Consider the following 26,132-nt stretch of genomic DNA (forward strand, 5'->3'; position numbering starts at 1 on the left):
TCACTTTCTGCCGAAAGGGTGGTGTCATCTGTATATCTGAGGTCATTGATATTTCTCCCAGCAATCTTGATTCCAGCTTGTGCTTCTTTCAGCCCAGCATTTCTCATGATGTACTCTGCATAGAAGTTAAATAAGCAGGGTGACAATATACATCCTTGACGTACTCCTTTTCCTATTTGGAACCAGCCTGTTGTTCCATGTCCAGTTCTAACTGTTGCTTCCTGACCTGCATATAGGCTTCTCATCTTGGTATCTCTAATTTTCTTGAAGAGATCTCTAGTCTTTCCCATTATGTTGTTTTCCTCTATTTCTTTGCATTGATCGCTGAGGAAGGCTTTCTTATCTCTTCTTGCTATTCTTTGAAACTCTGCATTCAGATGCCTATATCTTTCCTTTTCTCCTTTGGTTTTCACTTCTCTTCTTTTCACAGCTATTTATAAGGCCTCCCCAGACAGCCATTTTACTTTTTTGCATTTCTTTTCCATGGGGATGGTCTTGATCCCTGTCTCCTGTAGAATGTCACGAACCTTCGTCTATAGTTCATCAGGCACTCTATCAGATCAAGTCCATTAAATCTATTTCTCACTTCCACTGTATTTAAACATTTATTGTTCATTTTGTTAGAGCATTATTGCATGCTGGTTTTTAAAAAGTCTCTATGCATACTGAAGTATTGGTGAAAAGGAAAGGTCAGGAAACTTTCTATATAATTCCAAACAGTAGTAAGCAGAATGGTGTGACAGAGAATAGATTACAAACTAGAGTTATGTGGGATGTGTTGGACCCAGAGATGTATTCTGTCTGATCTCTTATATTTCCTTTAATACTTTGCATTTTTTACTAATTTTTAACAATTCGAATATTTCTTCATGAAAATCCACATTTCTGACTTCTTTTGAAAACTCAGACACTGGCAACATTCTCTCTGTATTTCCTAGGGGCAAAAATTAGCTAGAGCCAAGTGGTAGTGCCTGTTTTAACAAGGCATGAATCCTGAGCTTCTTCATTAATCAGTCTTCCCTTAACCATTGAAGCATTTGTTCACATCCCTGATACACAGTAATAGAGAGGGCTTCTCTGAGGCAATGTCATATTATCTGTGACTCAAATAAGAATAAATTACTTGCAAAAATTCCCTGGTGGTCCAGTTGTTAGGACTCAGTGCTTTCAGTTGCTGGGGCCAGGCTCAGTCCCTGATTGGGAAACTAAGATCCTGCAAGCCACACAGCATGGCCAAAAAACAGGGGGACTTACCATGCTAAGAGTATTGAAAATCCATTGAAGGTTTTTAGTGGAGAGTGATAAGATCTGATTTAGTATTTGACAGATCATTTGGCTATTCTGTAAAGAATGTATTGTGAAGGGGCAAGAATGAAAGCAAAGTGAATAATTAGTAATTATTGCAGTCTTCTAAATTAGAAGTGATAATGGCTTAAACTTGATAGTGGCATTTGACCATATTTTAAAAAACATGCTGAAGGACCTAAACGTGCATGTCTGTTGTAGAATGAACACAGAAACTCTGCTGAATGAATAGTTCATTATGTTGAATCAGTTATGTGTGCTTAAGGTACACTTTAGATGGAATTTTTATATTAGCTCAAATTATTCATAATTTTGCTAAACTTAATAATCATATTAAACAGGCATACTCTGTCAATGAACACAGAGAAAATTAGAAGGAAAGGAAACTGTCTTTTATCTAAGGAAATAAAGAAAAGAAGGAAGAAGGTAGAGAGGGAAGGAGAAATATTATTTATATCATATTTACAAAGTGAAGAGAATCCTGAAATAAAGGGTCATGAAAACTCTACAAGTCACAGCCCTGCCACTGCCACTTGCTTACTATGTGACTTTGTATAAGTCACTTGATATGGCTCAGGTCTTTATTTTCTTTATCTGCAGAATGGTCAATTGAACTAATTGTTCTAGAATGTCTCTTCTATTATTCAAATTCTTATTCTAATAACCATCCTCTTGATACAGTCTGAACTCTGGAGACAGGAGATAAATGATGAGTTCTGTTTTCATATAGGAAACTTGGAGTAAACAGAGAGTAAATGATTTCCCCAAAATAACTCAAGTAATTGACAGTATAGTCTGTTTCATAATACAGAATTTTATGATCAGATATCCAGATATGAAAACTTTTCCCCCTACACTCATCCTCCAAAAGGTGCTTTTAAGATCTATCCAACAGGGAAAAAATACACACCACAATTGTCTTATGTGATCTTTTGCTTGTTTACTTGAAATGAGGTGAGTTTGGGTACCTGTAATCAGTGTATAACAAGTCATCTAGATAGGCTAGTAAGATATTTGGTGTCTTATTGATCCCTAACCAATGCTAACTACCTTATTTTTCCTGTAGCTGTAAGATTCTGTGACCGGTGCCATTTGATAAAGCCGGATCGCTGCCACCACTGTTCTGTCTGTGCCATGTAAGTGACAGCCATAATTCCCCTGGGCTGAGCTTGACCACTGATGGTTGCCTTGACAATCAAGTGATTTATCCTAATATGTTGATCCTAAAGAGCATTTTCTTTCAATCATGAGTACATGCCAAATACCCTAATAGAGATGATGATGATTCAAACTATTCTAAAGATAAGAAAGAGAAATCAAACCACATTTTTAAAAATAAACATTTTATTTGAGAACAGTTTTAGATTTATAGAATTATTGTAAGCATAGTTTTCATATGTCCTGTACCATTTTCCCTATTATTATCTTGTGTTAATATGGTGCATTTGTGAAAATTAATGAACCAACATTAATTTTTAAAAAATTTTTAACCAAAGTCCATACACTATTTAGATTTCCTCAGTTTTTCTCTGATATCCTTCTTCTGTTCCAGGTTACTGTTTAGTTGTCATGTCTTCATAGGCTCCTCTTAGCTGTGACAGTTTCTCAGACTTTACTTATTTTTGATAACCTTGACAGTTTTTAGAATTGTCAGATATTTTGTAGAATACTCTCAGGATTTGTGTGATATTTTTCTCATGATTAGATTTGGGTAATGTCTTTTGGGAGAGGAACACTAGAGAGGTTAAGAGTCATTTTCATTGAATCATATCAAGGGTAAACACTATAGACATAACTTATCACTGCAGTGCTAATCATCTGACTGAGGAGTGTTTGTGGATTTTTCCACTGTAAAGCTACTCTTCCTCCACCCTGTCTTCTATAATGTACTCTGTAGAAGGAAGTTTCGGTGTGCAGCCAACACTAAAGGAATGTTATCCTCCCCCCACCCCACCCTGAAGGCACAATATCTGCAAAAATTATGTGGACTTCCTCTACATGGGAGAGTTGTCTCTTCTCCCTCATTTATTTATTCAATAATTTTCTTATATCAATATGTAAAAGTTGCTGAATAGTGTTCGACTCTTTGTGACCCTATGGATTGTACAATCCATGAAATTCTCCAGGGCAGAATACTGGAGTGGGTAGCCTTTCCCTTCTCCAGGGAATCTTCCCAACCCAGAAATCGAACCTGGGTCTCCCGCATTACAGGCGGATTCTTTACCAACTGAGCCATCAGGGAAGCCCATGTGGGCATGGATAATAATTTTATCTTTGGGGTTCTAAGTGCTACTTAATTTTATTACTCAAATTCCTTCAGCTTTGAAAAATCCCAGTTTTATGTTAATAAATATAATCTTCATGTCTTTGTTAAGTGCTTGTTTCATCCATGTTTCTCTTAACCTTGATTCAAGCACAGGCTGTGGTTATGTTTTATTTTATACTTTTATTCAACTAAGTAAGTAAAGTTAGGGGAGATATCTTGCACCTATTCTCTGTGTCAATATCCTATAGTACCCAGTGGCCTTTAAAGTTTGAATTTTAGGCATGTAACTTGCTGCCAACAAGATCCTAAAGTTTGGTGATTGGCTTATCCTAGGAACAACTGAGGACACAATAGTTTTGGAGAAGCTATAGTAGAAATCTAGGAATGAGTGTACTGGTACCATGTAAAAAATACTGCTGGATACCTTGAATTCAATTCTGAAATTTATCACACTGTATTTTGTTCCTTTTGTAGGTGTGTTTTAAAAATGGACCATCATTGCCCATGGTATGTCCTTTTGATTCATTTCTCTCATCTAATAGGGTCAAAGTTGCTCAATATGCCTACTTTCCTAAACATAGTTGTAAAATGCCTGTTTCTGCTACCAAAATTCATTGAGCTTTGTATTTATGTAGGTAACAGGGAAGGCATAACGTTTTAAAGCAAGAATAAATATACCACCAATGGTGTGACAATGAATTCCTGGTGTCACAGAATTAATGGTCTCTTGTCCATTAGCTATAATAATGAAAGAGAGCACAAATAGTTCTCTTTGATATTACACAGTTCAGTTCTGTTTTTAGCATTTTGATGTTTGAAATACTTTAGATTACTAATTTAAGCAATTCTTTTCCAAATTTTGTATATCTGACCCAGAGAACCAGTATGAAACCATGATAAAGAGAATAGACCATACTATAGTAAGTATAGTTGCTGAGATTCTAGTAGGTTTTCAGAATCCAAGATCCAGGTTTGCTTGGGTGTGTCAGGAACCTATTATATAGGCCAGGTGTTTCTGTGTCTATAAATAAAAGGAAAAACAAGTGAGACATGAACTTATTTTTCCAATCTGTTCCTATTAAGGGACTTCAATTTCTGTTTTCTGTACAGCAGAAAATGAAGCAGCAGGGGTAACATATTTCACTGTCTCTCAGTGTGTTCTAAATCAATGGATCCTGATTTCAAATGTTTTTCTTTTTTTCCCCCCCCCTTTTTTAGGGTTAATAACTGCATTGGATTTTCCAACTATAAATTCTTCCTTCAGTTCTTAGCTTATTCTGTTCTCTATTGCCTGTACATTGCTACAACGGTCTTCAGCTATTTCATCAAATACTGGAGAGTAAGTTAAATAGTCCAGAAGGGTTCCCCCTTCTGGTCCCTCCCCCCCAGAATAAATACACACCTGCTCCCATCTGCCACCTTGTTCAAATTACTTTTTTTTTTTTAACATTTTTTAGTAGTTAATACTGAATTAATCAGAAAGGAAGAAACAGTAAACGAGTCTCCCATGTTAAATATTCTGAGATTTAGGAGGCTGTTATTTAGATGTCAGCTAAACAATTTACCATTACATATGAGAACCTTGTTGGGCCTCCAGGAACCTAATCTCTTTACTCTTACTGATTCTTTACAATGTATTTATCTAATCAAGTTTTAAAAATCTACTTCTTACCAATTTTAGGTTTGAAAAATGTTGAAACTAATTCTAAATCCCTAGTTTCCTGAGACAAAGGCTGATGAAGTACTCCCTCATTGCCAGAAAATACTTTCTAATTCCCTGTTCAAAGGAGATTTAATTCCTATTGGATTCCTATTCCTATCGGAAAGATTCATTAAGTCATCTTCACAAAAGACCAAATGAAAAGGAATAAATAAGTGAGACATGAACTTGTTTTTCCAGTCTCTCACTATTAAGGAACTTATTTGAACTTTGACAAACTCTGGGTTGGCTTTTAGGATAACTGAGTTCTCATACTGGCTCCGCTACCTGCTTCACTGGCTCTTTGCCAAGATCAAATGAAACAGATTTTGAAAGTACTTTACCTTTCAAAACATGATTCCAATAATTATAATGAAATATTTTTTAAAAAATCCTTTCACCTTTCTTCTGCTTGAAGATATCAGTTATATTGCATCTATTCCCAAAAGAATTGAAGGCAGATTTTCAGTTCATATATGTTTACAGGATCTGACAACAGTATAGTAAAATATATATATTTTTAAAATTTCATGCCAAAGAACTCCAGAATATATGTCTTTCCCACAACTACAATTATTAAGAAATAACCTTACATGATGAGGGCTTTCCAAAATGAACTGGTATAGCAAAAAAAAGTTGTGGGCAGAGCTACTAGTTATTACTTTAGGAACTGAACAAGAGCCTGTATAACAGGAATATCTCACCTCAAGTGAAGAGGTAAAGCAAGTGACTGGAATCTAGGTTATCAAAAACTGGAGAAAAAAGGAGAAAGACAAGGCAGTAAGAATCTAAATAGCTGAGAATATATAAATTATTAATTAGTACTTTCATCTGTACTAGTGTAGAAAATTACAGAAGTATGGACTTTCCATTCTCCCCTCAACTTGCTTAATCAATTCCCATATCTAATAACATTAAGAATCAGTAATTATACAATGCATATCAAAATCTTCAACTCAGGAATACAAAAGTATAAGCAGAAGTGAAGTTTTCTCACAAATTTTCCCAAAATACAAAATGCGTCATCATCCTTGTGTCTCTTCTTTGGCTGCTTTCCACATCACAGGATCTCTTATCTGCTGCCCAGGTTTCCATTGCCTGTTTGGCATTCTCTTCACATACTGAACGACTACACTGACCATAAAGAAAATCTCCTGCATCCAGTTCAGCAGGGAAAGTATCAGCCTTGGTCTTCACTACAGACTTTACTTGGTCCTTGATACAGTAAGCTACTGTTAAAGAACTAGTTGTATTTCATACATTTGCCTTGGGCCCTCCTACCTAGCCAGTAATCAAATACCATAATGCTAGCCCAGTGCAGTATGCTTCTTTTACTCTTAAAAGATAATATCTGGATATGAATTAATCTTCAGAAGTCCACCAGTATTCACAAGCACTATCTGAGGTAAACATAGACCTCTCCTTTTTCTATTCCTTCATTTTTTCTCTCTGCAATAGACTACCTCATACCTGACAGATGAGAGGCAAGGAAACATGCCCTGGCTTGCCTTCATCATGAAAAGGGCATTGACAGTTCAGAGAAGTGCTTCTTTGCAGCCTCTCTAGCCAGAGAGCACTTTGGTGTGGTTTAAAGATGGCTTTCTCAGTTTAAATTGAGTCTTCCCCTAAAATGAAAAGTAAATGGTGCCATGTATTTTAAAAACCATATATCAAGGAGATTAGCTGTGTTCCTAAGAACAGCAACCTCCATTTGTATGGTACTTTACCATTTTCAAAGCACTTTCATATCTATTATCTCATCTTATCCTCACCACAACCTTGTGAAGTAAGTAGAAGGAAGTATTAGTCTCATTTAAATATTATAAACTGAGGGTCATAGTAGCTAAGTGACTTGTTCAGGATCACCCAGCTTCTAAGTTTCAAAGCGAGAACTTGAACTGACTCTCAGCCCAGTAATCTTAAACACTGTACCATGTCTTATTTCCCATTATGATCCTGCTATAAAGAAGTTCTACCTCCTTTGGAATACATAATTCAGAAGAAGACCATCAGATTGTGGTTCTCCTCTCAATGTTAACTTAAGAGTAGCTACTTTGATAGGAAATTGATATTTGCTTTATGAAAAAGTAATAATATACACCTCTCACATGGGGCCAAGAATCTCTTCATAGAGACATAGAATTCTTTTATTTTTATTTTTTTTAATTTTTATTTTTACTTTATTTTGCTTTACAATACTGTATTGGTTTTGCCATACATTGACATGAATCAGCCATGGGTGTACATGAGTTCCCAATCCTGAACCCCCCTCCCGCCTCCCACCCCATATCATCTCTCTGGATCATCCCCATGCACCAGCCCCAAGCATCCTGTATCCTGTATCGAACATAGACTGGCGATTCGTTTCTTACCTGATAGTATACATGTTGCAATGCCATTCTCCCAAATCATCCCACCCTCTCCCTCTCCCACTAGAACTGAGATGATAGTATTATTCTACCTGTATTCCCCTGAACTGCTTCTAGTGGTTATTGCTTTGAGTAATTTAGCTTGGTTATCTCCTGAGAAGGTAACTTTGAACATAGGGTCACTTTCTTCTATCAAAAAAGCTAAATATCTAAGGAGTTTATCAAAGGACAACACAGTAGATATGCTTTGGCAGACAGAAGAGATTTCTGTAGGAGCAATTCAGGGAGGAAAGACTCTCAGTTCAGCTACTCAGAGTGTAAACTGACTTTATATCAGTCCCTGCTACCTAGCCATTTGCTATTGTCCATTTAAACATGAAAGATAAGTAAAATAAATGTGAGCTTTAAAATATAAAAAAGTAGACATTTTGAAAACAAAAGTCCAGCCAGTCAAAAACCACTGCAAATTCTTTCCTATAAATTTGAAATGAATGAAAGAAAAATCAATTAAATTAAATTTGAGTGGTTAAGCCAAGATTTTGTAGAGGGATCATTTCAAAAGAGAGCTTCACATAAAAGTTCCTGACGGTCAAAGTCCTTGGTGTTGCTATATCCTGGAGTACTCTTCCCCCAGGTACATTTCACCTAAACCACCCCTCAGCTGAAAGCATCTGACTAGTTTACTTCCTCTTATCTTCATCCTTCAAACATTCTTCTTTCAAAAAGAAGAAAAAAACTGTACTATCCGAATTTGCCAACTGTTTCTAAGCCTTAATTTTCTCTTTCCAAACTGTAGTAGAACTAGATCCTAATATCAAGGTCCACTTTAACCAAGAATCACCTTTATTACTCAAGAGCATTTGGAAATATTTCAAAGCAATTCATCATACCAAAACAATCATCAGCACAGGAAAAGGGAAATAAAGAAAAGTCATTCTCCCAATTGCTTACTCCAAAATTGAAAATGTTTTCTAAGGTTCTCTTTAGAAGACAAAATGTTACATTCTGTGCATGCTATAGAACTTTAGAACATTCATTCTAGTATGCTGCTGCTGCTAAGTCACTTCAGTCATGTCTGACTCTGTGAGACCCCATAGACAGCAGCCCACCAGGCTCCCCCATCCCTGGGATTCTCCAGGCAAGAACACTAGAGTGGGTTGCCATTTCCTTCTCCAATGCATGAAAATGAAAAGTGAAAGTGAAGTCACTCAGTCATGTCCGACCCTCAGTGACCCCATGGACTGCAGCCTTCCAGGCTCCTCTGTCCATGGGGTTTTCCAGGCAAGAGGGGCTGCATTAAAAAAAAAAAAAAAAAACTGTTGCCATATGGAAAATAAGATGTCTCAACTAAGTGTGAAAATCTTTAGCTACCTACTTCTACAATTGCCTGTCAAATCTTACTTGATTTTACTGTCTAAACAGCTGTTTCATAGGATGTAACATACCAGCACATTCAGCTATTTAAAAAACACATAAAATTTGCAGTAGTTTTAAGATCAGGTCATGACTTACAGGTAGAACATTTAAAAATACTACCTATGTATTTTAACTTCATACATATATCGCTGTGACATTTTCAACATACATACATCCAAAGAAACATGACATATAAAGTATTCCAGAGTAAGCCACCTTTGAGGCAAGAGGATGAACCATATGATATGACCTCAAGATCACCTCTAGCTAATCACTCATAATTTACAAACTAAATGGAGTACAAGCTTTAAGAAATTGTATACTAATTATGTCCTGAGCATACTGTTTTAGCATTACTCTTTTCTAACTGACACATTATATGCTCTATTTTACACTGAACTGCACTTAAGCAAAGATCCATTTAGGCTGTATAGGCCAAAAGCATATCCATAATATGGAATGGTTATCCACAGAAAGAACTGTTTTGTAAAACTTATACAAAATCCATTTTTAATTATATATATATATGAAAAAAGTACTAACCAATACAGAAAAACTACCCAAACCTTACAACTTTAATCCTTTGTTTCTGTTTGTTTATTATTTCTTTTCTAGGGGGAATTGCCTGGTGTTCGCTCTAAGTTCCATGTCCTTTTTCTCCTCTTTGTGGCCTGCATGTTTTTTGTCAGCCTTGTGATTCTCTTTGGTTACCATTGTTGGCTTGTCAGCAGAAACAAAACCACCTTAGGTAAGATTGGATATTAAGACTAGGAAGAAAAAAGAAAACATATGAATATATATCCCTGTGACCAGTGGATTGTTCTCAAGGAAGAGAAAAACTTTGAATGAAGCATTTTAGCTGCAATGACATTTCTTTGCCTCCAAACAGGGACAGATGTAAACACGGAAAGCCATAGTAAATGAAACTTACAGACTAAAGAGCATTAGTGAATAAAACCTCACATAAAAAGTGGCCACTGCTTTTTATAGTTCATACTGGGTAATAGCTGGAGAAGGAAATGGCAACCTACTCCAGTATTCTTGCCTTGAGAATCCTGTGAACAGAGAAGCCTGGCAGGCTACAGTCCATGGGGTCACAAAGAGTCAGACACGACTGAGCGACTAACACATACACACTGGCTAATAAAGTGTAGTCGCTCAGTACTGTCGGATCTTTGCAACCCCATGGACTGTAGCCTACCAGGCTCCTCTGTCCATGGGATTTTCTAGGCAAGAATACTGGAGTGAGTTGCCATTTCCTTCTCCAGGTAGCTCCCTAGATTTGCAGCATAAAAATTTCTGAAAGGTGTTCACATAAGGGAGTGCAGGAAAGAATCAGCACAGAAGGGAACATCAGAAGGCAGAGAGAGGTCAAGGTCATAAAGACAGAAAAATCTTATTGAGCACTTCTAAAAACGTTCTCCTGAGAGAGAATGTAAACCAACAAATCATTGAATATCTACAGTTATCAAGGAGCTGTGTAGGGACTGTGGGAATGAGATAAACACATTGAACAAGTGAGTCTATAGAAAATGAGCACAAGAAATGAAAAATTTTCCATTACACTATACTCTGGGCTGTTATTTGTAGAAGTATATTTCTGATGGATCCAGTATAACAGTTGTTTTCATGGTGAAACAAATATTTATACTGTATACAAATCAATGCATGAGGGTTAAGGAGAAAATGTCTAAATGTTGAATGTTTAGCCAAAGTAAATTTGAGGAAAGTATAGTGTGAAAGCCACTATGTTTTTGGAATTTATTTGCTAATAATTATGACAGCTAAGAAGTATTTGCACTTATTTTCTAAACCAAATATATATGAAGCACTTAGTTGCTAGGGTGGTAGATTAGCACACTTGGTTTAAAGATTAGCCACAATATAGAGAAGTACTAAAAGCTTCATGAGAACAGAATCTGAAAAAAGAACAAAAAGCAAATGACTAGATGCAGCCAGAATCCAACAGTGAAAATGTTTGCTTAATGGGATAAATGTGTATCTAAAAATAAAGTGCACTAACATGGTCCAATTTCTATAGTCATTGAGGTAATTATAGTTCACTCATTGACATTTTTTCTGGAGTAAAACTCAGTTTCTTACATTGTAGGCTTCAGTGTGAACATCTTCATTTCTGAAGTGTTTCAAAACCAAATCAGTGTCATTACTGTTTATATGTCATTATTTTGGCACCAGCTCTAAATATAGAGACCATTTGGCTGTTATTACAATTTAGACTCAAGTAAAGCACTCAGATTTGGTCTTTCACTCCTTACATGCAGTACAAAATACATACCATTCCATTACTGTTCATTGATTTCTATCATCCTGTTTCTTCTGCCTTTAAAAAAAAGAGTGCCAATTCTTCCTGTTTCTTCTGCCTTTAAAAAAAAGAGTGCCAATTCTTTGCATTTAGTAAAAACTTGCTTTGTAGTAAAGCAATTATGCTAGTTTTTACTAAATAATTTAGCAATAACTAAGAATGAGAGGCCTACGGTACCACAGCAGAAAGACACCATAGAAACAAGTCACATTTATGGAGAACTGTAAAATTATAATAGTCCTGATTATTGCTCTCTTCTTTTCTTCAATTTCCCTGCCCTTCCCTAGAGGCCTTCTGTACTCCAGTGTTTATGAGCGGCCCAGAGAAAAATGGGTTCAACCTTGGCTTCGTCAAAAATATCCAGCAAGTGTTTGGAGATAATAAGAAGTTCTGGTTGATACCTATTGGGTCTAGGTAGGTAATTATTACCAGTGAAAGAAGTTGATGTGGGACCATGACTTGAAGTGGCAATCTAATTTTGATGGTATTATGCAGTAGATATCTGTTCAATGTAAAACTCTATTTATTTCCCGAGTTTTTTATTACTAGGTTAGTGAAAGTGAAAGTTGTTCAGTCATGTCTGACTCTTTGCAAGAGTCAATCCATGGAATTCTCCAGGCCAGAATACTGGAGTGGGTAGCCATTCCCTTCTCCAGGGGATCTTCCCAACCAAGGAATCGAACCGAGGTCTCCCACATTGCAGGTGGATTCTTTACTGGCTGAGCCACTGGGGAAGATAAATCAGGAGGTGAGGGTGTGATAAAATAAGCATTCTTATGCTTTGTTTGTGGCAGTGTAAACTGGTACAAGTCATTTATAAGTGAATTTTGTAAACAACCGATTTTTCCTATATATATTTGTATGTATTTTTAATCACAGTATACATACTATTTTGAGTTTTACATTTTTCACTTAAAATACAGTGAACATTTCCCCTTATTGTGACATAGTCGTTATAACCATTACCTTTGACTATGTCATATTCCATCCAGTGGGAAAAAATATATATGTGAATATAAATATAAATATATATATATATATCCCATGGACAGAGGAACCTGGTGGGGTACAGTCAATGGGGTCGCAAAGAGTTGGACTTGACTGAGTGACTAAAGACAGCAATTTCTCATATTGTTAGATGTTTAGGTTGTTACCTAATTATTGGCTGGAAATAATAGCATAATGGACATTTTTGTGTCTAGTTTATCTCTAGCTTTAGCAAAATTCCCAGAAATTCAATTAGTAGAACAATAGACATGGAATTCTTATGTTTTTTGATATATACAAATATAAAGAGAAAAGAAACAGAGGGAAAATATACCTCCAAATGCTTTTAGTGCTATGTGTGATATAGTCTTAGAAATTATTTCTCTTGTCTTCACTTTTCATAGTTTTGGATTAAATTTTTAATTTAAGAACAAACAAAGATTGATTTAGGGACTGTAGGTAATTCTTATAGTTTCAGCAAGAATGAAGGGAAACCGGTAAAGGAGAGATGAGCTTGTGTCCTCTGAGTGACTTCATGTAGCAGATTAAACTACCATCAACAAACTAGCTCTGGTGTAAAGCTTATAGCCTTCTTTCAGTCTCCTTTTAGATCCATTCTTCAGACATCCATTTGTTCATTTATTTGAGGAAACTTTGCTGGTAATTGAGAAAAAATTCTCATGAAGAGAATTGCCCTAATAGTTCCTCTGTACTGGTTAATATTTTACAGGTTCATTTATTTAAGAGCTGTGGTATATCCTACTGCCCTGGCTATAAATCACAAGATAAATCTGTGTTAGTGCATTATGTTGGTTAATAACTATTACCAGCAATTATTTACACCCCACTCACACACATACATACACAAACACACACACAATCACTCCACCAAAGGGAAGTTTCAATGAGTCTTCTTTGAAATAAAGAACAAGAGAAAAAATCAAAGCCCACTCACTTATAATCAGTGTAGTTACATCCTCTGTAGAGAACTATCAATTCTGAGGTAGGATAATAGCCCCCCAGAATCTGCACTCTAAGAAATGCCTCACTCTGGTGCTTTCCCCCCAGCCCTTAATAACTTTTCTGTCATACAAGCGAAATAATAGGGCATTCAGACATCATTATTATTTATCACCAATTAACAGCAGCTTATCTCCACTGAATTCAATGACTCTGAATCTGCTAATTTTTCTTGAAAATTTAGAGCCAAAGCAATAATATAACGGGGTATAAATTGGAATCATCATTAAATTATATTTATGAAACTTGCTACATGTGCATTTTGCTATACTGGGCATTGTGAGAAGCAAGTTAAAGAGCTGCTTAAAAACAAAAACAGTCAACACTGATTCAGACAAACAAATGAGATATAGAAATTGAGAGCAATAGAGTAACTAAATGATGCTATTATAAGAGCCTATTCCAGTTTGACTTTAGCCAATAAGCTAAAGGGTTTAAATATTTCTAAGAACCTCCCTCCTACCTTCACAAAAAGTCTAGGCTGCAAGATCTCACTGCCTTCATTTTCCCACCAGCCCTGGTGATGGACACTCCTTCCCTATGAGGTCTATGAATGAATCACAGAACCCATTGCTAGCAAATGAAGAGCCCTGGGAAGAAAATGAGGATGACAACCAAGGTAAGTAGGTTGAGAAGGAAGTCTTTTCTCCACTCAATAGACTAATAAAGACTATGTTAACACAACTAATGTGGTATAGTGGGAATGGAGTGTACAGAAAGATTATGCAAGCATGTCAACCTCATAAGTGCTGTTTGGATGGAGAAAGGCAAGTATAGCCAGATTTGTTTAGCAAATATAGGTGGCTTAGGTAGGATTAGATGACAGCTTGAAAGGTTTCTTGCCAGTTTGTGATATTATAACTTATAACCAATCAGATAGATCAGGAAACATAATAAACATGTTTGTGAACAATTCTGCCAGTGTAACTTGTAGTGCTTTTCTTGAATTGATGCAATCATTGGGCAACAACTCTACCCTGATTCATGCACATTGGTTACATTTCCTTTAAAATCTCATTCCCATTTAGAATTGTCTAATGCATGAAAAAATAAATGATAGTATATATGAACAAGGCTACACATCCATGTAGTATACTTTTCTAAAAGGCAGCCCTCAAAGGTAAAATAAACAGAACTTTGTTCTCCATGCTTCTCCCATCAAATTATTGAGTCATCTTGAGATTTTTTGGTGAAGAGCTAAAAGTTAAGTTCTCATGTCATGTATTCCATTGCCACCTATTCTTTGTCTTCATGTGATATTATGCTTACTTCTGTGCCTCCAACATTTATTTATGTTGTTAGTACCAGGCTGGTCCCAATAATGCAGTAACTGACAGAAATTTTGAGTGGGAACTTGTAGTAGTTATCACAAACTATACCTGGAATGAATACAGCTGAATAAGGACCTGGAAAGGCATCGAGATGGGAAGAGGTGGAAAACAAGCCTATCTAAATGTTTCCCCAGTTAGATATCTAGTTGTTTCTCTACCAGAAGTCCAGTTTTAGAATAAGGCACTGTCTCTAGGACTAAGTAAGACAAAATGGTGCCAAATCTATAGATAGAAAAAGGAAGGAGCTCTTACCCAGTCCAAAGAACTTATTAACACAAGCAACTCCCTTTACCTCCCCCTGCTAACTCTGACTCTTTTCCCTTGTACGTTATTACAAAATACTGAGTATAGTACCCTGGGCTGTACAGTAGGTAGATGCCAGCCTTATTTTAGTACAGCAACATATGAGGTAAAGAAACACCTTTATGAAGTCAAGAGATTAAAGAGATTTCTCGGATGAGATTAATGTATATACATGCATAGAAAAAAATCCACAAATGAAAAGTGACAGATCGATGTATTGTTCTGAGAAGATTTTCTGTGGTTCTTATGACTTTTTTATTAATTTTAACAATATAAATAATTCATAAACATATGAATGATTGAAGTAATAAAACATATATAGAATAAAATCCCATTTGACTACCACAGCAAATTCTGACCATTTCATCACTTATTACCCTAATTTTTCATCTTTTTTAATTTAATTTTTATTTTATATTGGAGTATAGCTAATTTATGACTTCCCTCATAGCTCAGTCGGTAAAGAATCTGCCTGCAATGCAGGAGACCTGGGTTCGATTCCTGGGTCAGGAAGATCCCCTGGAGAAGGAAATGGCAACCCACTCCAGTATTCTTGCCTGGAATATCCCATGGACAGAGGAGCCTGGTGGGCTACAGTCCATGGGGTCACAAGAGTCAGACATGACTTAGCAACTAAACCACCACCACCATAGCTAATTTACAGTGTTGTGTTACTTTCAGGTATACAGCAAAGTGATTCAGTTATACAAATAACATATATCAATTCTTTTTCAGATTATTTTCCCATATGGGTTATTACAGAATATTGAGTAGAGTTCCCTGTGCTCTACAGTAGTTTCTCACTACTAACCTATTTTATATATAGTTCAGTTCAGTCTCTCAGTCGTGTCCGACTCTGCAACCCCATGGACTGCAGCATGCCAGGCCTCGCTGTCCATCACCAACTCCCAGAGTTTACTCAAACTCATGTCCATTGAGTTGGTGATGCCATCCAGCCATCTCATCCTCTGTCATCCCCTTCTCCTCCTGCCCCCAATCCCTCCCAGCATCAGAGTCTTTTCAAATGAGTCAGCTCTTGGCATCAGGAGGCCAAAGTATTGGAGTTTCAGCTTCAGCATCAGTCCTTCCAATGAACATTCAGGACTAATTTCCTTTAGGATGGACTGGTTGGATCTCCTTGCAGACCAAGGGACTCTCAAGAGTCTTCTCCAACACTACAGTAGTATGTATATGTTAATCCCAAACTCCTAATTTAAACCTCCCTTCACCTTTCCCCTTTGGTAACCATTAGCTTGCTTTTTAAGTCTGTGAGTCTGTTGTGTAAAAAAGTTGATTTTTATCATTTTTTGGATTGTACAAATAAATGATATCACTTGGTATTTGTCATTGTCTGACCTACTTCACTTAATATGATCATCTCTAGTTCCATCTACGTTGCTTCAAATGGCATTATTTCTCTCCTTTTATGTCTGAGTAATATTCCATTGTGTGTATATATACACCACATCTTTATTCATTCCCCTGTTAATGGATATTTAGATTGCTTCCATGTCCTGGCTATTCTAAATATTAACAGTGCTGATATGAACTTTGGGGTGGATGTATCTTTTGAAATTATGGTTTTCTCCAGATATATGCCCAGGAGTGGGATTGCTAGATCATATGGTAACTCTACTTTTAATTTTTCAAAGAACCTCCATACTGTTCTCCATAGTGGCTGCACCAATTTTCATTCCCACCAACAGTGTAGTTCCCTTTTCTTCACATCCTATCTCCAGCTTTTATTGTTTGTTGACTTTTTGATGATGACCATTCTGACCAGTGTGAGATGATACCTTATTGTAGTTTTGATCTGCATTTGCCTAATAATTAGCAATAGTGAGCATTTTTTTCATGTACTTTTTGGCCATCTGTATATCTTATTGGGAGAAATGTATCTTTAGATCTTCTGACTATTTTCTGATTGGGTTGTTTGTTTGTTTGGTATTGAGCTACACGTGCTGTTTTTATATTTTTTAGATTAATCTGTTGTTGGTCTCTTCATATGCAAATATTTTCTCCCATTCTGTAGGCTGTCTTTTCATTTTCTTTATGGTTTCCTTTGCTGTGCAAAAGCTTTTAAGTTTAGTTAAGTCCAATTTGCTTATCTTTTGCTTTTATTTTTTAATTTTATTAATTTTTATTTAAGTATAGTATTGAACATTGCTTTACAATGTTGTGTTAGTTTCTACTGTACAGCAAAGCGAATCAGCTATACATATTGATATATCCCCTCCTTTTTGGATTTCTTCCCATTTAGATCACACAGAGCACTGAGTAGAGTTCTCTGAGTTATATAGTATGTTCTCATTAGTTCTCTATTTTATACATAGCATCAATAGTGTCTATATGTCAATCTCAATTTCCCAATTAATCCCATCCCACCTCCCTCTTGGTGTCTCAACTTCTTTTTGCAAATAAGATCATCTGTACCATTTTTCTAGATTCCACATATATTAATAGATGATAAAGATGTGGTACATATATACAATGAAATATTACTTGGACATTTGTTTATTATTGTTTTAATTTGAATATCCTAGGAGGTAAATCAATCTGATTTTGGTGTTGACCATCTGGTGATATCCATGTGTAGAGTCTTCTCTTGTGTTGCTGGAAGAGGGTGATTGCTATGACCAGTGCATTTTCTTGGCAAAACTCTATTAGCCTTTGCCCTGCTTCATTCTGTATTCCAAGGCCAAATTTGCCTGTTACTCCAGGTGTTTCTTGACTTCCTACTTTTGCATTCCATCCCCTATAATGAAAAGGACATCTTTTTTGGGTATTAGTTCTAAAAGGTCTTGTAGGTCTTCATAGAACCGTTCAACGTTAGCTTCTTCAGCATTACTGGTTGGGGCATAGACTTGGATTACTGTGATATTGAATGGTTTGCCTTGGAAACGAACAGAGATCATTCTGTCACTTTTGAGACTGCGTCCAAGTACTGCATTTTGGACTCTTTTGTTGACCATGTTGGCTACTCCATTTCTTCTAAGGGATTCCTGCCTACAGTAGTAGATATAATGGTCATCTGAGTTAAATTCACCCATTCCAGTCTATTTTAGTTCGCTGATTCCTAGAATGTTGACATTCACTCTTGCCATCTCCTGTTTGACCACTTCCAGTTTGCCTTGATTCATGGACCTGACATTCCAGGTTCCTATGCAATATTGCTCTTTACAGCATCAGACCTTGCTTCTATCACCAGTCACGTCCACAACTGGGTATTGTTTTTGCTTTGCTTCCATCCCTTCATTCTTTCTGGAGTTATTTCTCCACTGATCTCCAGTAGTATATTGGGCACCTACTGACCTGGGGAGTTCCTCTTTCAGTATCCTATCATTTTGCCTTTTCATACTGTTCGTGGGGTTCTCAAGGCAAGAATGCTGAAGTGGTTTGCCATTCCCTTCTCCAGTGGACCACATTCTGTCAGACCTCTCCACTATGACCGAAATCAGATTGATTATCTTCTTTGCAGCCAAAGATGGAGAAGCTCTATACAGTCAACAAAAACAAGACCAGGAGCTGACTGTGGCCCAGATCATGAACTCCTTATTACCAAATTCAGACTTAAATTGAAGAAAGTAGGGAAAACCACTAGACCATTCAGGTATGACTTAAATCAAATCCCTTATGGTTATACAGTGGAAGTGAGAAATAGATTTAAGGGACTAGATCTGATAGAGTGCCTGATGAACTATGGACAGAGGTTCGTGATATTGTACAGGAGACAGGGATCCAGACCATCCCCATGGAAAAGAAATGCAAAAAAGCAAAATGGCTGTCTGAGGAGCCCTTACAAATAGCTGGGAAAAGAAGAGAAGCAAAAAGCAAAGGAGAAAGGAAAGATATAAGCATCTGAATGCAGAGTTCCAAAGAATAGCAAGAAGAGATAAGAAAGCCTTCCTCAGGCATCAGTGCAAAAAAATGGAGGAAAACAACAGAATGGAAAAGACTAGAGAACTCTTCAAGAAAATTAGAGATACCAAGGGAACATTTCATGCAAAGATGGGCTCAATAAAGGACAGAAATGGTATGGACCAAGATATTAAGAAGACGTGGCAGGAATACACGGAAGAACTGTGCAAAAAAGATCTTCAAGACCCAGATAATCATGATGGCGTGATCACTCACCCAGAGCCAGGCATCATGGAATGTGAAGTCAAGTTGGCCTTAGAAAGCATCGCTACAAACAAAGCTAGTGGAGGTGATGGAATTCCAGTTGAGATATTTCAAATCCTGAAAGATGATGCTGTGAAAGTGCTGCACTCAATATGCCAGCAAATTTGGAAAACTCGGCATTGGCCACAGGACTGGAAAAGGTCAGTTTTCATTCCAATCCCAAAGAAAGGCAATGTCAAAGAATGCTCAAACTACCACACAATTGCACTCATCTCACACGCTAGTAAAGTAATGCTCAAAATTCTCCAAGCCAGACTTCAGCAGTACATGAACCGTGAACTTCCTGTTATTCAAGCTGGTTTTAGAAAAGGCAGTGGAACCAGAAATCAAATTGCCAACATCTGCTGGATCATCTTAAAAGCAAGAGAGTTCCAGAAAAGCATCTATTTCTGCTTTATTGACTATGCCAAAGCCTTTTACTGTGTGGATCACAATAAACTGTGGAAAATTCTGAAAGAGATGGGAATACAAGACCACCTGACCTGCCTCTTGAGAAACCCATATGCAGGTCAGGAAGCAACAGTTAGAACTGGACATGGAACAACAGACTGGTTCCAAATAGGAAAAGGAGTACATCAAGGCTGTATATTGTCACCCTGCTTATTTAACTTATATGCAGAGTACATCATGAGAAAAGCTGGGCTGGAAGAAGCACAAGCTGGAACCAAGATTGCCGGGAGAAATATCAATAAGCTCAGATATGCAGATGACACCACCCTTATGGCAGAAAGTGAAGAGGAACTAAAAAGCCTCTTGATGAAAGTGAAAGAGGAGAGTGAAAAAGTTGGCTCAAAGCTCAACATTCAGAAAACAAAGATCATGGCATCTGGTCCCATCACTTCATGGGAAATAGATGGGGAAACAGTGGAAACAGTGTCAGACTTTATTTTTGGGGGCTCCAAAATCACTGCAGATGGGGATTGCAGCCATGAAATTAAAAGACGCTTACTACTTGGAAGAAAAGTTATGACCAACCTAGATAGCATATTCAAAAGCAGAGACATTACTTTTCCAAAAAAGGTCCGTCTCATCAAGGCTATGGTTTTTCCAGTAGTCATGTATGGATGTGTGAGTTGGACTGTGAAGAGAGCTGAGCGCCAAAGAATTGATTCTTTTGAACTGTGGTGTTGGAGAAGACTCTTGAGAGTCCCTTGGACTGCAAGGAGATCCAACCAGTCCATTCTGAAGGAGATCAGCCCTGGGATTTCTTTGGAAGGAATGATGCTAAAGCTGAAACTCCAGTACTTTGGCCACTTCATGCGAAGAGTTGACTCATTGGCAAAGACTCTGATGCTGGGAGGGATTGGGGGCATGAGGAGAAGGGGACGACCGAGGATGAGATGGCTGGATGGCATCACTGAATCGCCTGACATGAGTCTGAGTGAACTCCGGGAGTTGGTGATGGACAGGGAGGCCTGGCGTGCTGCGATTCATGGGGTTGCAAACAGTCGGACATGACTGAGCGACTGAACTGAACTGAACTGATTGTGATCCACACAGTAAGTTTATTCGTAGGTATTTTATTCTTCTTGATGTGATGGTAAATGGGACTGTTTCCCTAATTTTTCTTTGTGATCTTTCCTTCTCAGTGTATAGAAATGCAGCATATTTCTGCCTATTAATTTTGTATCCTGCAAACTTCACAGAATTCACTGATGATTTCTAGTAGTTTTCTGGTGGTGCATTTAGGATGTTCTATTCATATTATCATGTCGTCTGCAAACAGTGACAGTTTTACATCTTCCTTTCTAATTTGAATTCCTTTTCTTTCTTTTCTTCTCCGATTGTTGTGGCTGGAACTTCAAAAATTATGTTGAATAAAAGTGGCAAGAATGAATATCCTTGTCTTATTTCTCATCTTTAGAGGAAATGCTTTCAGCTTTTCATCACTGAGTATAGCTGTAGTTTTGTCATATATGATGTTTATTAGGCTGAGGTAGGTACCCTCTAGAGTTTTTGTCATAACTGGGTGTTAACTTTTGTCAGAAGCTTTTTCTGCATCTGTTGAGATGATCATATACTTTTTGTTCTTCAATTTGTTCATGTAGTATATCACACTGATTTACAGATGTTGAAAAATCCTTGCACCCCTGGGGCAAGTCCCTTTTGGTCATGGTGTATGATCATTTTATTTTATTGTTGGATTCAGTTTGCCAGTATTTTGTTGAGGATTTTTGCCTCTATGTTCATCAATGATATTGGCCTGTAATTTTTGTGTGCAGTATCATTGTCTAGCTTTAGTGTCAGAGTGATGGTGGCCTCATAGAGTGTGTTTTGGACTGTTCCTTCTGCTGTTGCTTTTTGAAATAGTTTCAGAGGGATAGGTATTAACTCTTCTGACTGTTTGATAGTATATGCCTGTGAAGCCATCTGGTCCTGGGTTCTTGTTCATTGGAAGTTTTTAAATCAGTTTCCATTTCAGTACTTGTGATTGGTCTGTTCATATTTTCTGTTTTTCTTCCTGGTTCAGTCTTGAGGGGTTGTACATTTCTACTAATTTGTCCCTTTCTTCTAGGTTGTCCATTTTATTGGCATATAGTTGCTTGTAATAGTCTCCTATGATCCATTCCATTTCTCTGGTGCTAGATGTAACTTCTTTTTCATTTCTCATTTTATTGATTTGTGTCCTCTTCCTTTTTTCTTTTAATTGTTTAGCTAAAGGTTTATCGATTTTGTTTATCTTTCCAAAGAACCAGCTTTTTGTTTCATTTACCTTTGCTATTTTTTTCCATTAATATTTTATTTATTTCTGACCTTTATAATTTCTTTCCTTCTACTAATTTTGGGGGGTTTTGTTCTTCTTTCTCTCGCTGCTTTACATGTAATGTTAGGTTGCTTATTTGAGATTTCTTGTTTCCTGAGGTAAGATTATATTGCTATAAACTTTCCTCTTAGAACTGCTTTTGCTGTGTCCCATAGGTTTTGGGGTTTTTGTTTGTTTATTTGTTCATTTCTTGGCTGTGCCATGTGGCATGCAGGATCTTAGTTTCCCATCCAGGGATCAAACCTATGCCCTCTACAAAGTAAACATGCAGTCTTAACCACTAGACTACCAGGGAAGTCCCTGTGTCCCATAGGTTTTTGAACATCATGTTTATGTTTTCATTTGTCTCTTTAGGTATTTTTTGATGTCCTCTTTGATTTCTTCAGTGATCAATTGATTGTTTATGTATAAGGTTACGTATAAGGTTATGATTGTGTAACATATTGTTTAGCCTCCACGTTTGTGTTTTTTACATTTTTTTTCTTGTAGTCGATTTCTAATCTCACAGTGTTATGCTCAGAAAAGATATTTGATGTTATTTCAGTTATATCAAATTTACTACTGCTTGCTTTGTGGTCTAGCACATGATCTATACTGGAGAGTATTCCGTGTGTACTTGAGAAGAATGTGTATTCTGCTGCTATGAATGAAATGTTCTTTAAATATCAATTAAGTCCATCCAGTTTAATGTGTCATTTAAGGCACATTAAATGACCTGTGTTTCCTTATTGATTTTCTGTCTGGATGATCTGTCTATTGATGTAAATGGGGTGTTAAAGTCCCCCCACTATTGTTGCATTACTGTATATTTCTCCTTTTATGGCTGTTAGCATTTACCTTATATATTGAGGTGTTCCTGTGTGGAGTACATATATATTTACAATTGCTATACCTTCTTCATGGATTGAACCCTTGATCATTATGTAGTGTCCTTCTTTGTCTTACATAACAGTATATTTTAAAGTCTATTTTGTCTGATATGAGTATTACTACTCCAGCTTTCTTTTGATTTTCATTTGCATGGAGTACCTTTTTCTATCCCCTCACTTTCAGTCTGTATGTGTCCCTGGATCTGAAGTGGGTCTCTTGTAAATACAGCATATATGTGGGTCTTGCTTTTGTATCCATTTAGTCAGTTTATGTCGTTTGGTTGAAGCATTTACTCCATTTACATTTAAGGTAATGATCTATATTTTTGTTCTTATTGCCATTTTCTTAATTCTTTTGGATTTGTTTTATATGTCTTTTTCTTCCTGTCCTCTTTGGTTCTCTTCTCTTGTGATTTGATGACTATCCATCAACTATTTCATTAACTATCCATGAGTATCCATCAGCCTGGTTTGAAAATTCAGTAGGTCGGGATCAAGACTTAGGGCACACAATAATTATGTACAGCCAATTCCAGTTATTCTATATCAATATCAATGTATTAGCTGTGACAAGAATGACATTTTAAAAGAATCCAGCAGAAAAGAATCAAGCTTTCCTTAACTCACCAAAATTGCTTTCTAGGTCCAGCTAAAGAGAGTGAAAATCATCTCTTTAATTTTGATAATTTAATATTCTAGGTGGAATATTTATATCAAGTAAATATCTTCATATGAAAAACAAAATTTGCTTGAATTTGCTAATACAGCTTTCCAGTGTTAATGATAACCAGAACTCAGAAGAATTATATTCTTTGTCAAATGCTGGACACAGGAAAATGTTGACTTCGTACTCTAGCATATTATATATAGTCTTCTTTCCAACTCCTTTGAATAAAAATTTTTTGTATGAGATCATTAGTTACTGCTCAAGGTAGAAGTTTCCGATTAATTTTCAGTCTGGTAGTTTCTACTGCTGTGATAAATAACACATTTGTGAAAAGAACAGAATAAATAAGCTAGTATTATTTGAGAGCATATTAAGTGTAAGACATTGAACCCTTAAGGGTGATTATGCATTTTTGTCTCTGAATTCAAGCGTCTTGCGTTTATTTAGGGGAGATAAGACACATATAATGGAGAAGCTGTCCGAGTCACAAAAACAAGACCTGTTTTTGTCACAGTCAGCAAAAACAAGACCTGGAGCTGACTGTGGCTCAGATTATCAACTTCTCATAGCAAAATTCAGGCTTAAACTAAAGAAAACTAGGAAGAACACTAGGCCAGCCAGGTATGACCTAAATCAAATCCCATATGAATTTGCAGTAGAGGTAACAAATAGATTCAAGGGACTATATCTAGTTAACAGTGTACCTGGAGAACTATGGACAGAGGTCTGTACTATTGTACAGGATGTGGCAAACAAAATCATCCCAAAGGGAAATGAAACCAAGAAGGTAAAATGGTTATCTGAGGAGGCTTTACAAATAACAGAATGAAGAGAAGCAAAAAGCAAGGGAGGGCGGGAAGGATACATCCAGTTAAGTGCAGAGTTTCAAAGAATAGCTGTAAAAGACAAGAAGGTCTTCTTCAATGAACAGGATAAAAGGATAACAGTTTTAAAGGATAAAAATAGTAGAGACCTAGTAGAGAAGAGATCAAGATGAGATGAAAAGAATACATAGAAGAGCTATATAAAAAAAGATCTTAATGAACCAGATTACTATGGTGGTGTGGTTAGTCACTCAGAGCCAGACATTCTGGAGTGCAAAGTCAAGAGGGTCTTAAGAAGGCCTACAGTTAATAAAGCTACTGGATGCAATGAAATTCCAGCATAACTATTCAAATCCCTAAAGGAAGATGCCATCAAGATTTGCATTCATCATGTCAGCAAATCTAGAAGACACAGCAGTGGCTACAGGACTGGAAAGGGTCAATCTGCATCCCAATTCCCAAGAAGGGTAGTACCAAAGAATATGCTGACCATTAGACAACCATACTCATCTCCCATGCTACTGAGGTCATGCTTAAAATCTTGCATGCTAAGCTTCAGCATTATGCAAGCCAAGAACTTCCAGATGTTCAAGCTGGGTTTAGAAAAGGAAGAGGACCTAGAGATCAACTTGCCAACATTCACTGAATTATAGAGAAAGCAAGGGAATTTCAGAAAAAAAAAAACATCTATCTCTGTTTCATCAACTATGCTAAAGCCTTTGACTATGTGAATCATGACAAACTGTGGAAAGCTCTTAGAGAGAAGGAAATACCAGAACATCTTACCTGTCTCCTGAGAAACCTGTATGTGGGTCAAGAAGCAACAGTTAGAACCCTGTATTGAGCAACTAACTGGTTCAAGATTGAGAAAGGAGTATGACAGGGCTGTCTGCTGTCATCCTGTTTAACCTATACACTGAGCACATCATGAGAAATGCTGGGCTGGATGAGTTACAAGCTGGAATCAAGATAGGCAGGAGAAACATCAACAACCTCAGATATGCGGATGATACCACTCTAATGGGAGAAAGTGAAGAGGAACTAAGAGAGCCTCTTGATGAGGGTGAAGGAGGAGAGTGAAAGAGCTGACTTAAGACTAAATATTTTTTTAAAAAATCATGACATCCAGCCCCATTGCCACATAGCAAATAGAAGGGGAAAATGTGGAAGCAGTGTCAGATTTCCTCTTCCTGGGCTCCAAAATCACTGTGGATGGTGGCCACAGCCCTGAAATCAGATGATTGCTTCTTGGCAGGAAAGCAATGACAAACCTAGACAGTGTGTTGAAAAGCAGAAGCATTACACTGCCAACAAAGGTCCATATAGTCAAAGCTATGGTGTTCCCAGTGGTCATATACAGTTATGAGAGCTGGACCGTAAAGAAGGCAGAACACCAAAGAACTGATGCCTTCAAACTGTGGTGCTGGAGAAGATTCCTAAAAGTCCCTTAAACAGCAAGATCAAACCAGTCAATCTTAAGGAAGATCAACCCTGAATATTCACTGGAAGGATGGATGCTGAAGTGCGAGAACTTCTTTGATATAATTGTTCTCCAGTTTGTGGGCCGTCTGCTCTGTGGCTCTATGGTGGGGCTAATGGTGACCTCCTCCAAGAGGATTTATGCCACATGCAGTGCCTCCCACGTCTGGTGCGGCCAGAGCCCGTGCCCTGCAGAAAGCCACTGCTGAGCTCCTCCTCCACGGAAGACACTCAAACACTCAAAGGCAGGTCCAGCTCAGTTTCTTGTGGGGTCTCTGGGTCATGGTGTGCACAAGGTTTTGTTTGAGCCCACCCAGCGTCTCTGGCG

The 26,132-nt window shown here is 37.1% G+C and overlaps 1 protein-coding gene across 1 annotated transcript in view; it reads left to right on the forward strand.

Annotated features, from left to right (window-relative positions):
• The window catches only part of ZDHHC15 (zinc finger DHHC-type palmitoyltransferase 15), a 100,914-nt gene that overhangs the window by 49,440 nt on the left and 25,342 nt on the right, over positions 1 to 26,132 (forward strand). Inside the window, exons 5-11 of the mRNA XM_068963194.1 lie at positions 2,372 to 2,441; positions 4,046 to 4,078; positions 4,790 to 4,910; positions 9,671 to 9,803; positions 11,666 to 11,792; positions 13,901 to 14,004; positions 25,882 to 26,049. Of these exons, the coding sequence (XP_068819295.1) occupies positions 2,372 to 2,441; positions 4,046 to 4,078; positions 4,790 to 4,910; positions 9,671 to 9,803; positions 11,666 to 11,792; positions 13,901 to 14,004; positions 25,882 to 26,049 (756 nt within the window). The remainder of the gene's footprint in view (positions 1 to 2,371; positions 2,442 to 4,045; positions 4,079 to 4,789; positions 4,911 to 9,670; positions 9,804 to 11,665; positions 11,793 to 13,900; positions 14,005 to 25,881; positions 26,050 to 26,132) is intronic.

This window comes from Capricornis sumatraensis, chromosome X, assembly GCF_032405125.1.
Source record: "Capricornis sumatraensis isolate serow.1 chromosome X, serow.2, whole genome shotgun sequence".
Taxonomy (NCBI): domain Eukaryota; kingdom Metazoa; phylum Chordata; class Mammalia; order Artiodactyla; family Bovidae; genus Capricornis; species Capricornis sumatraensis.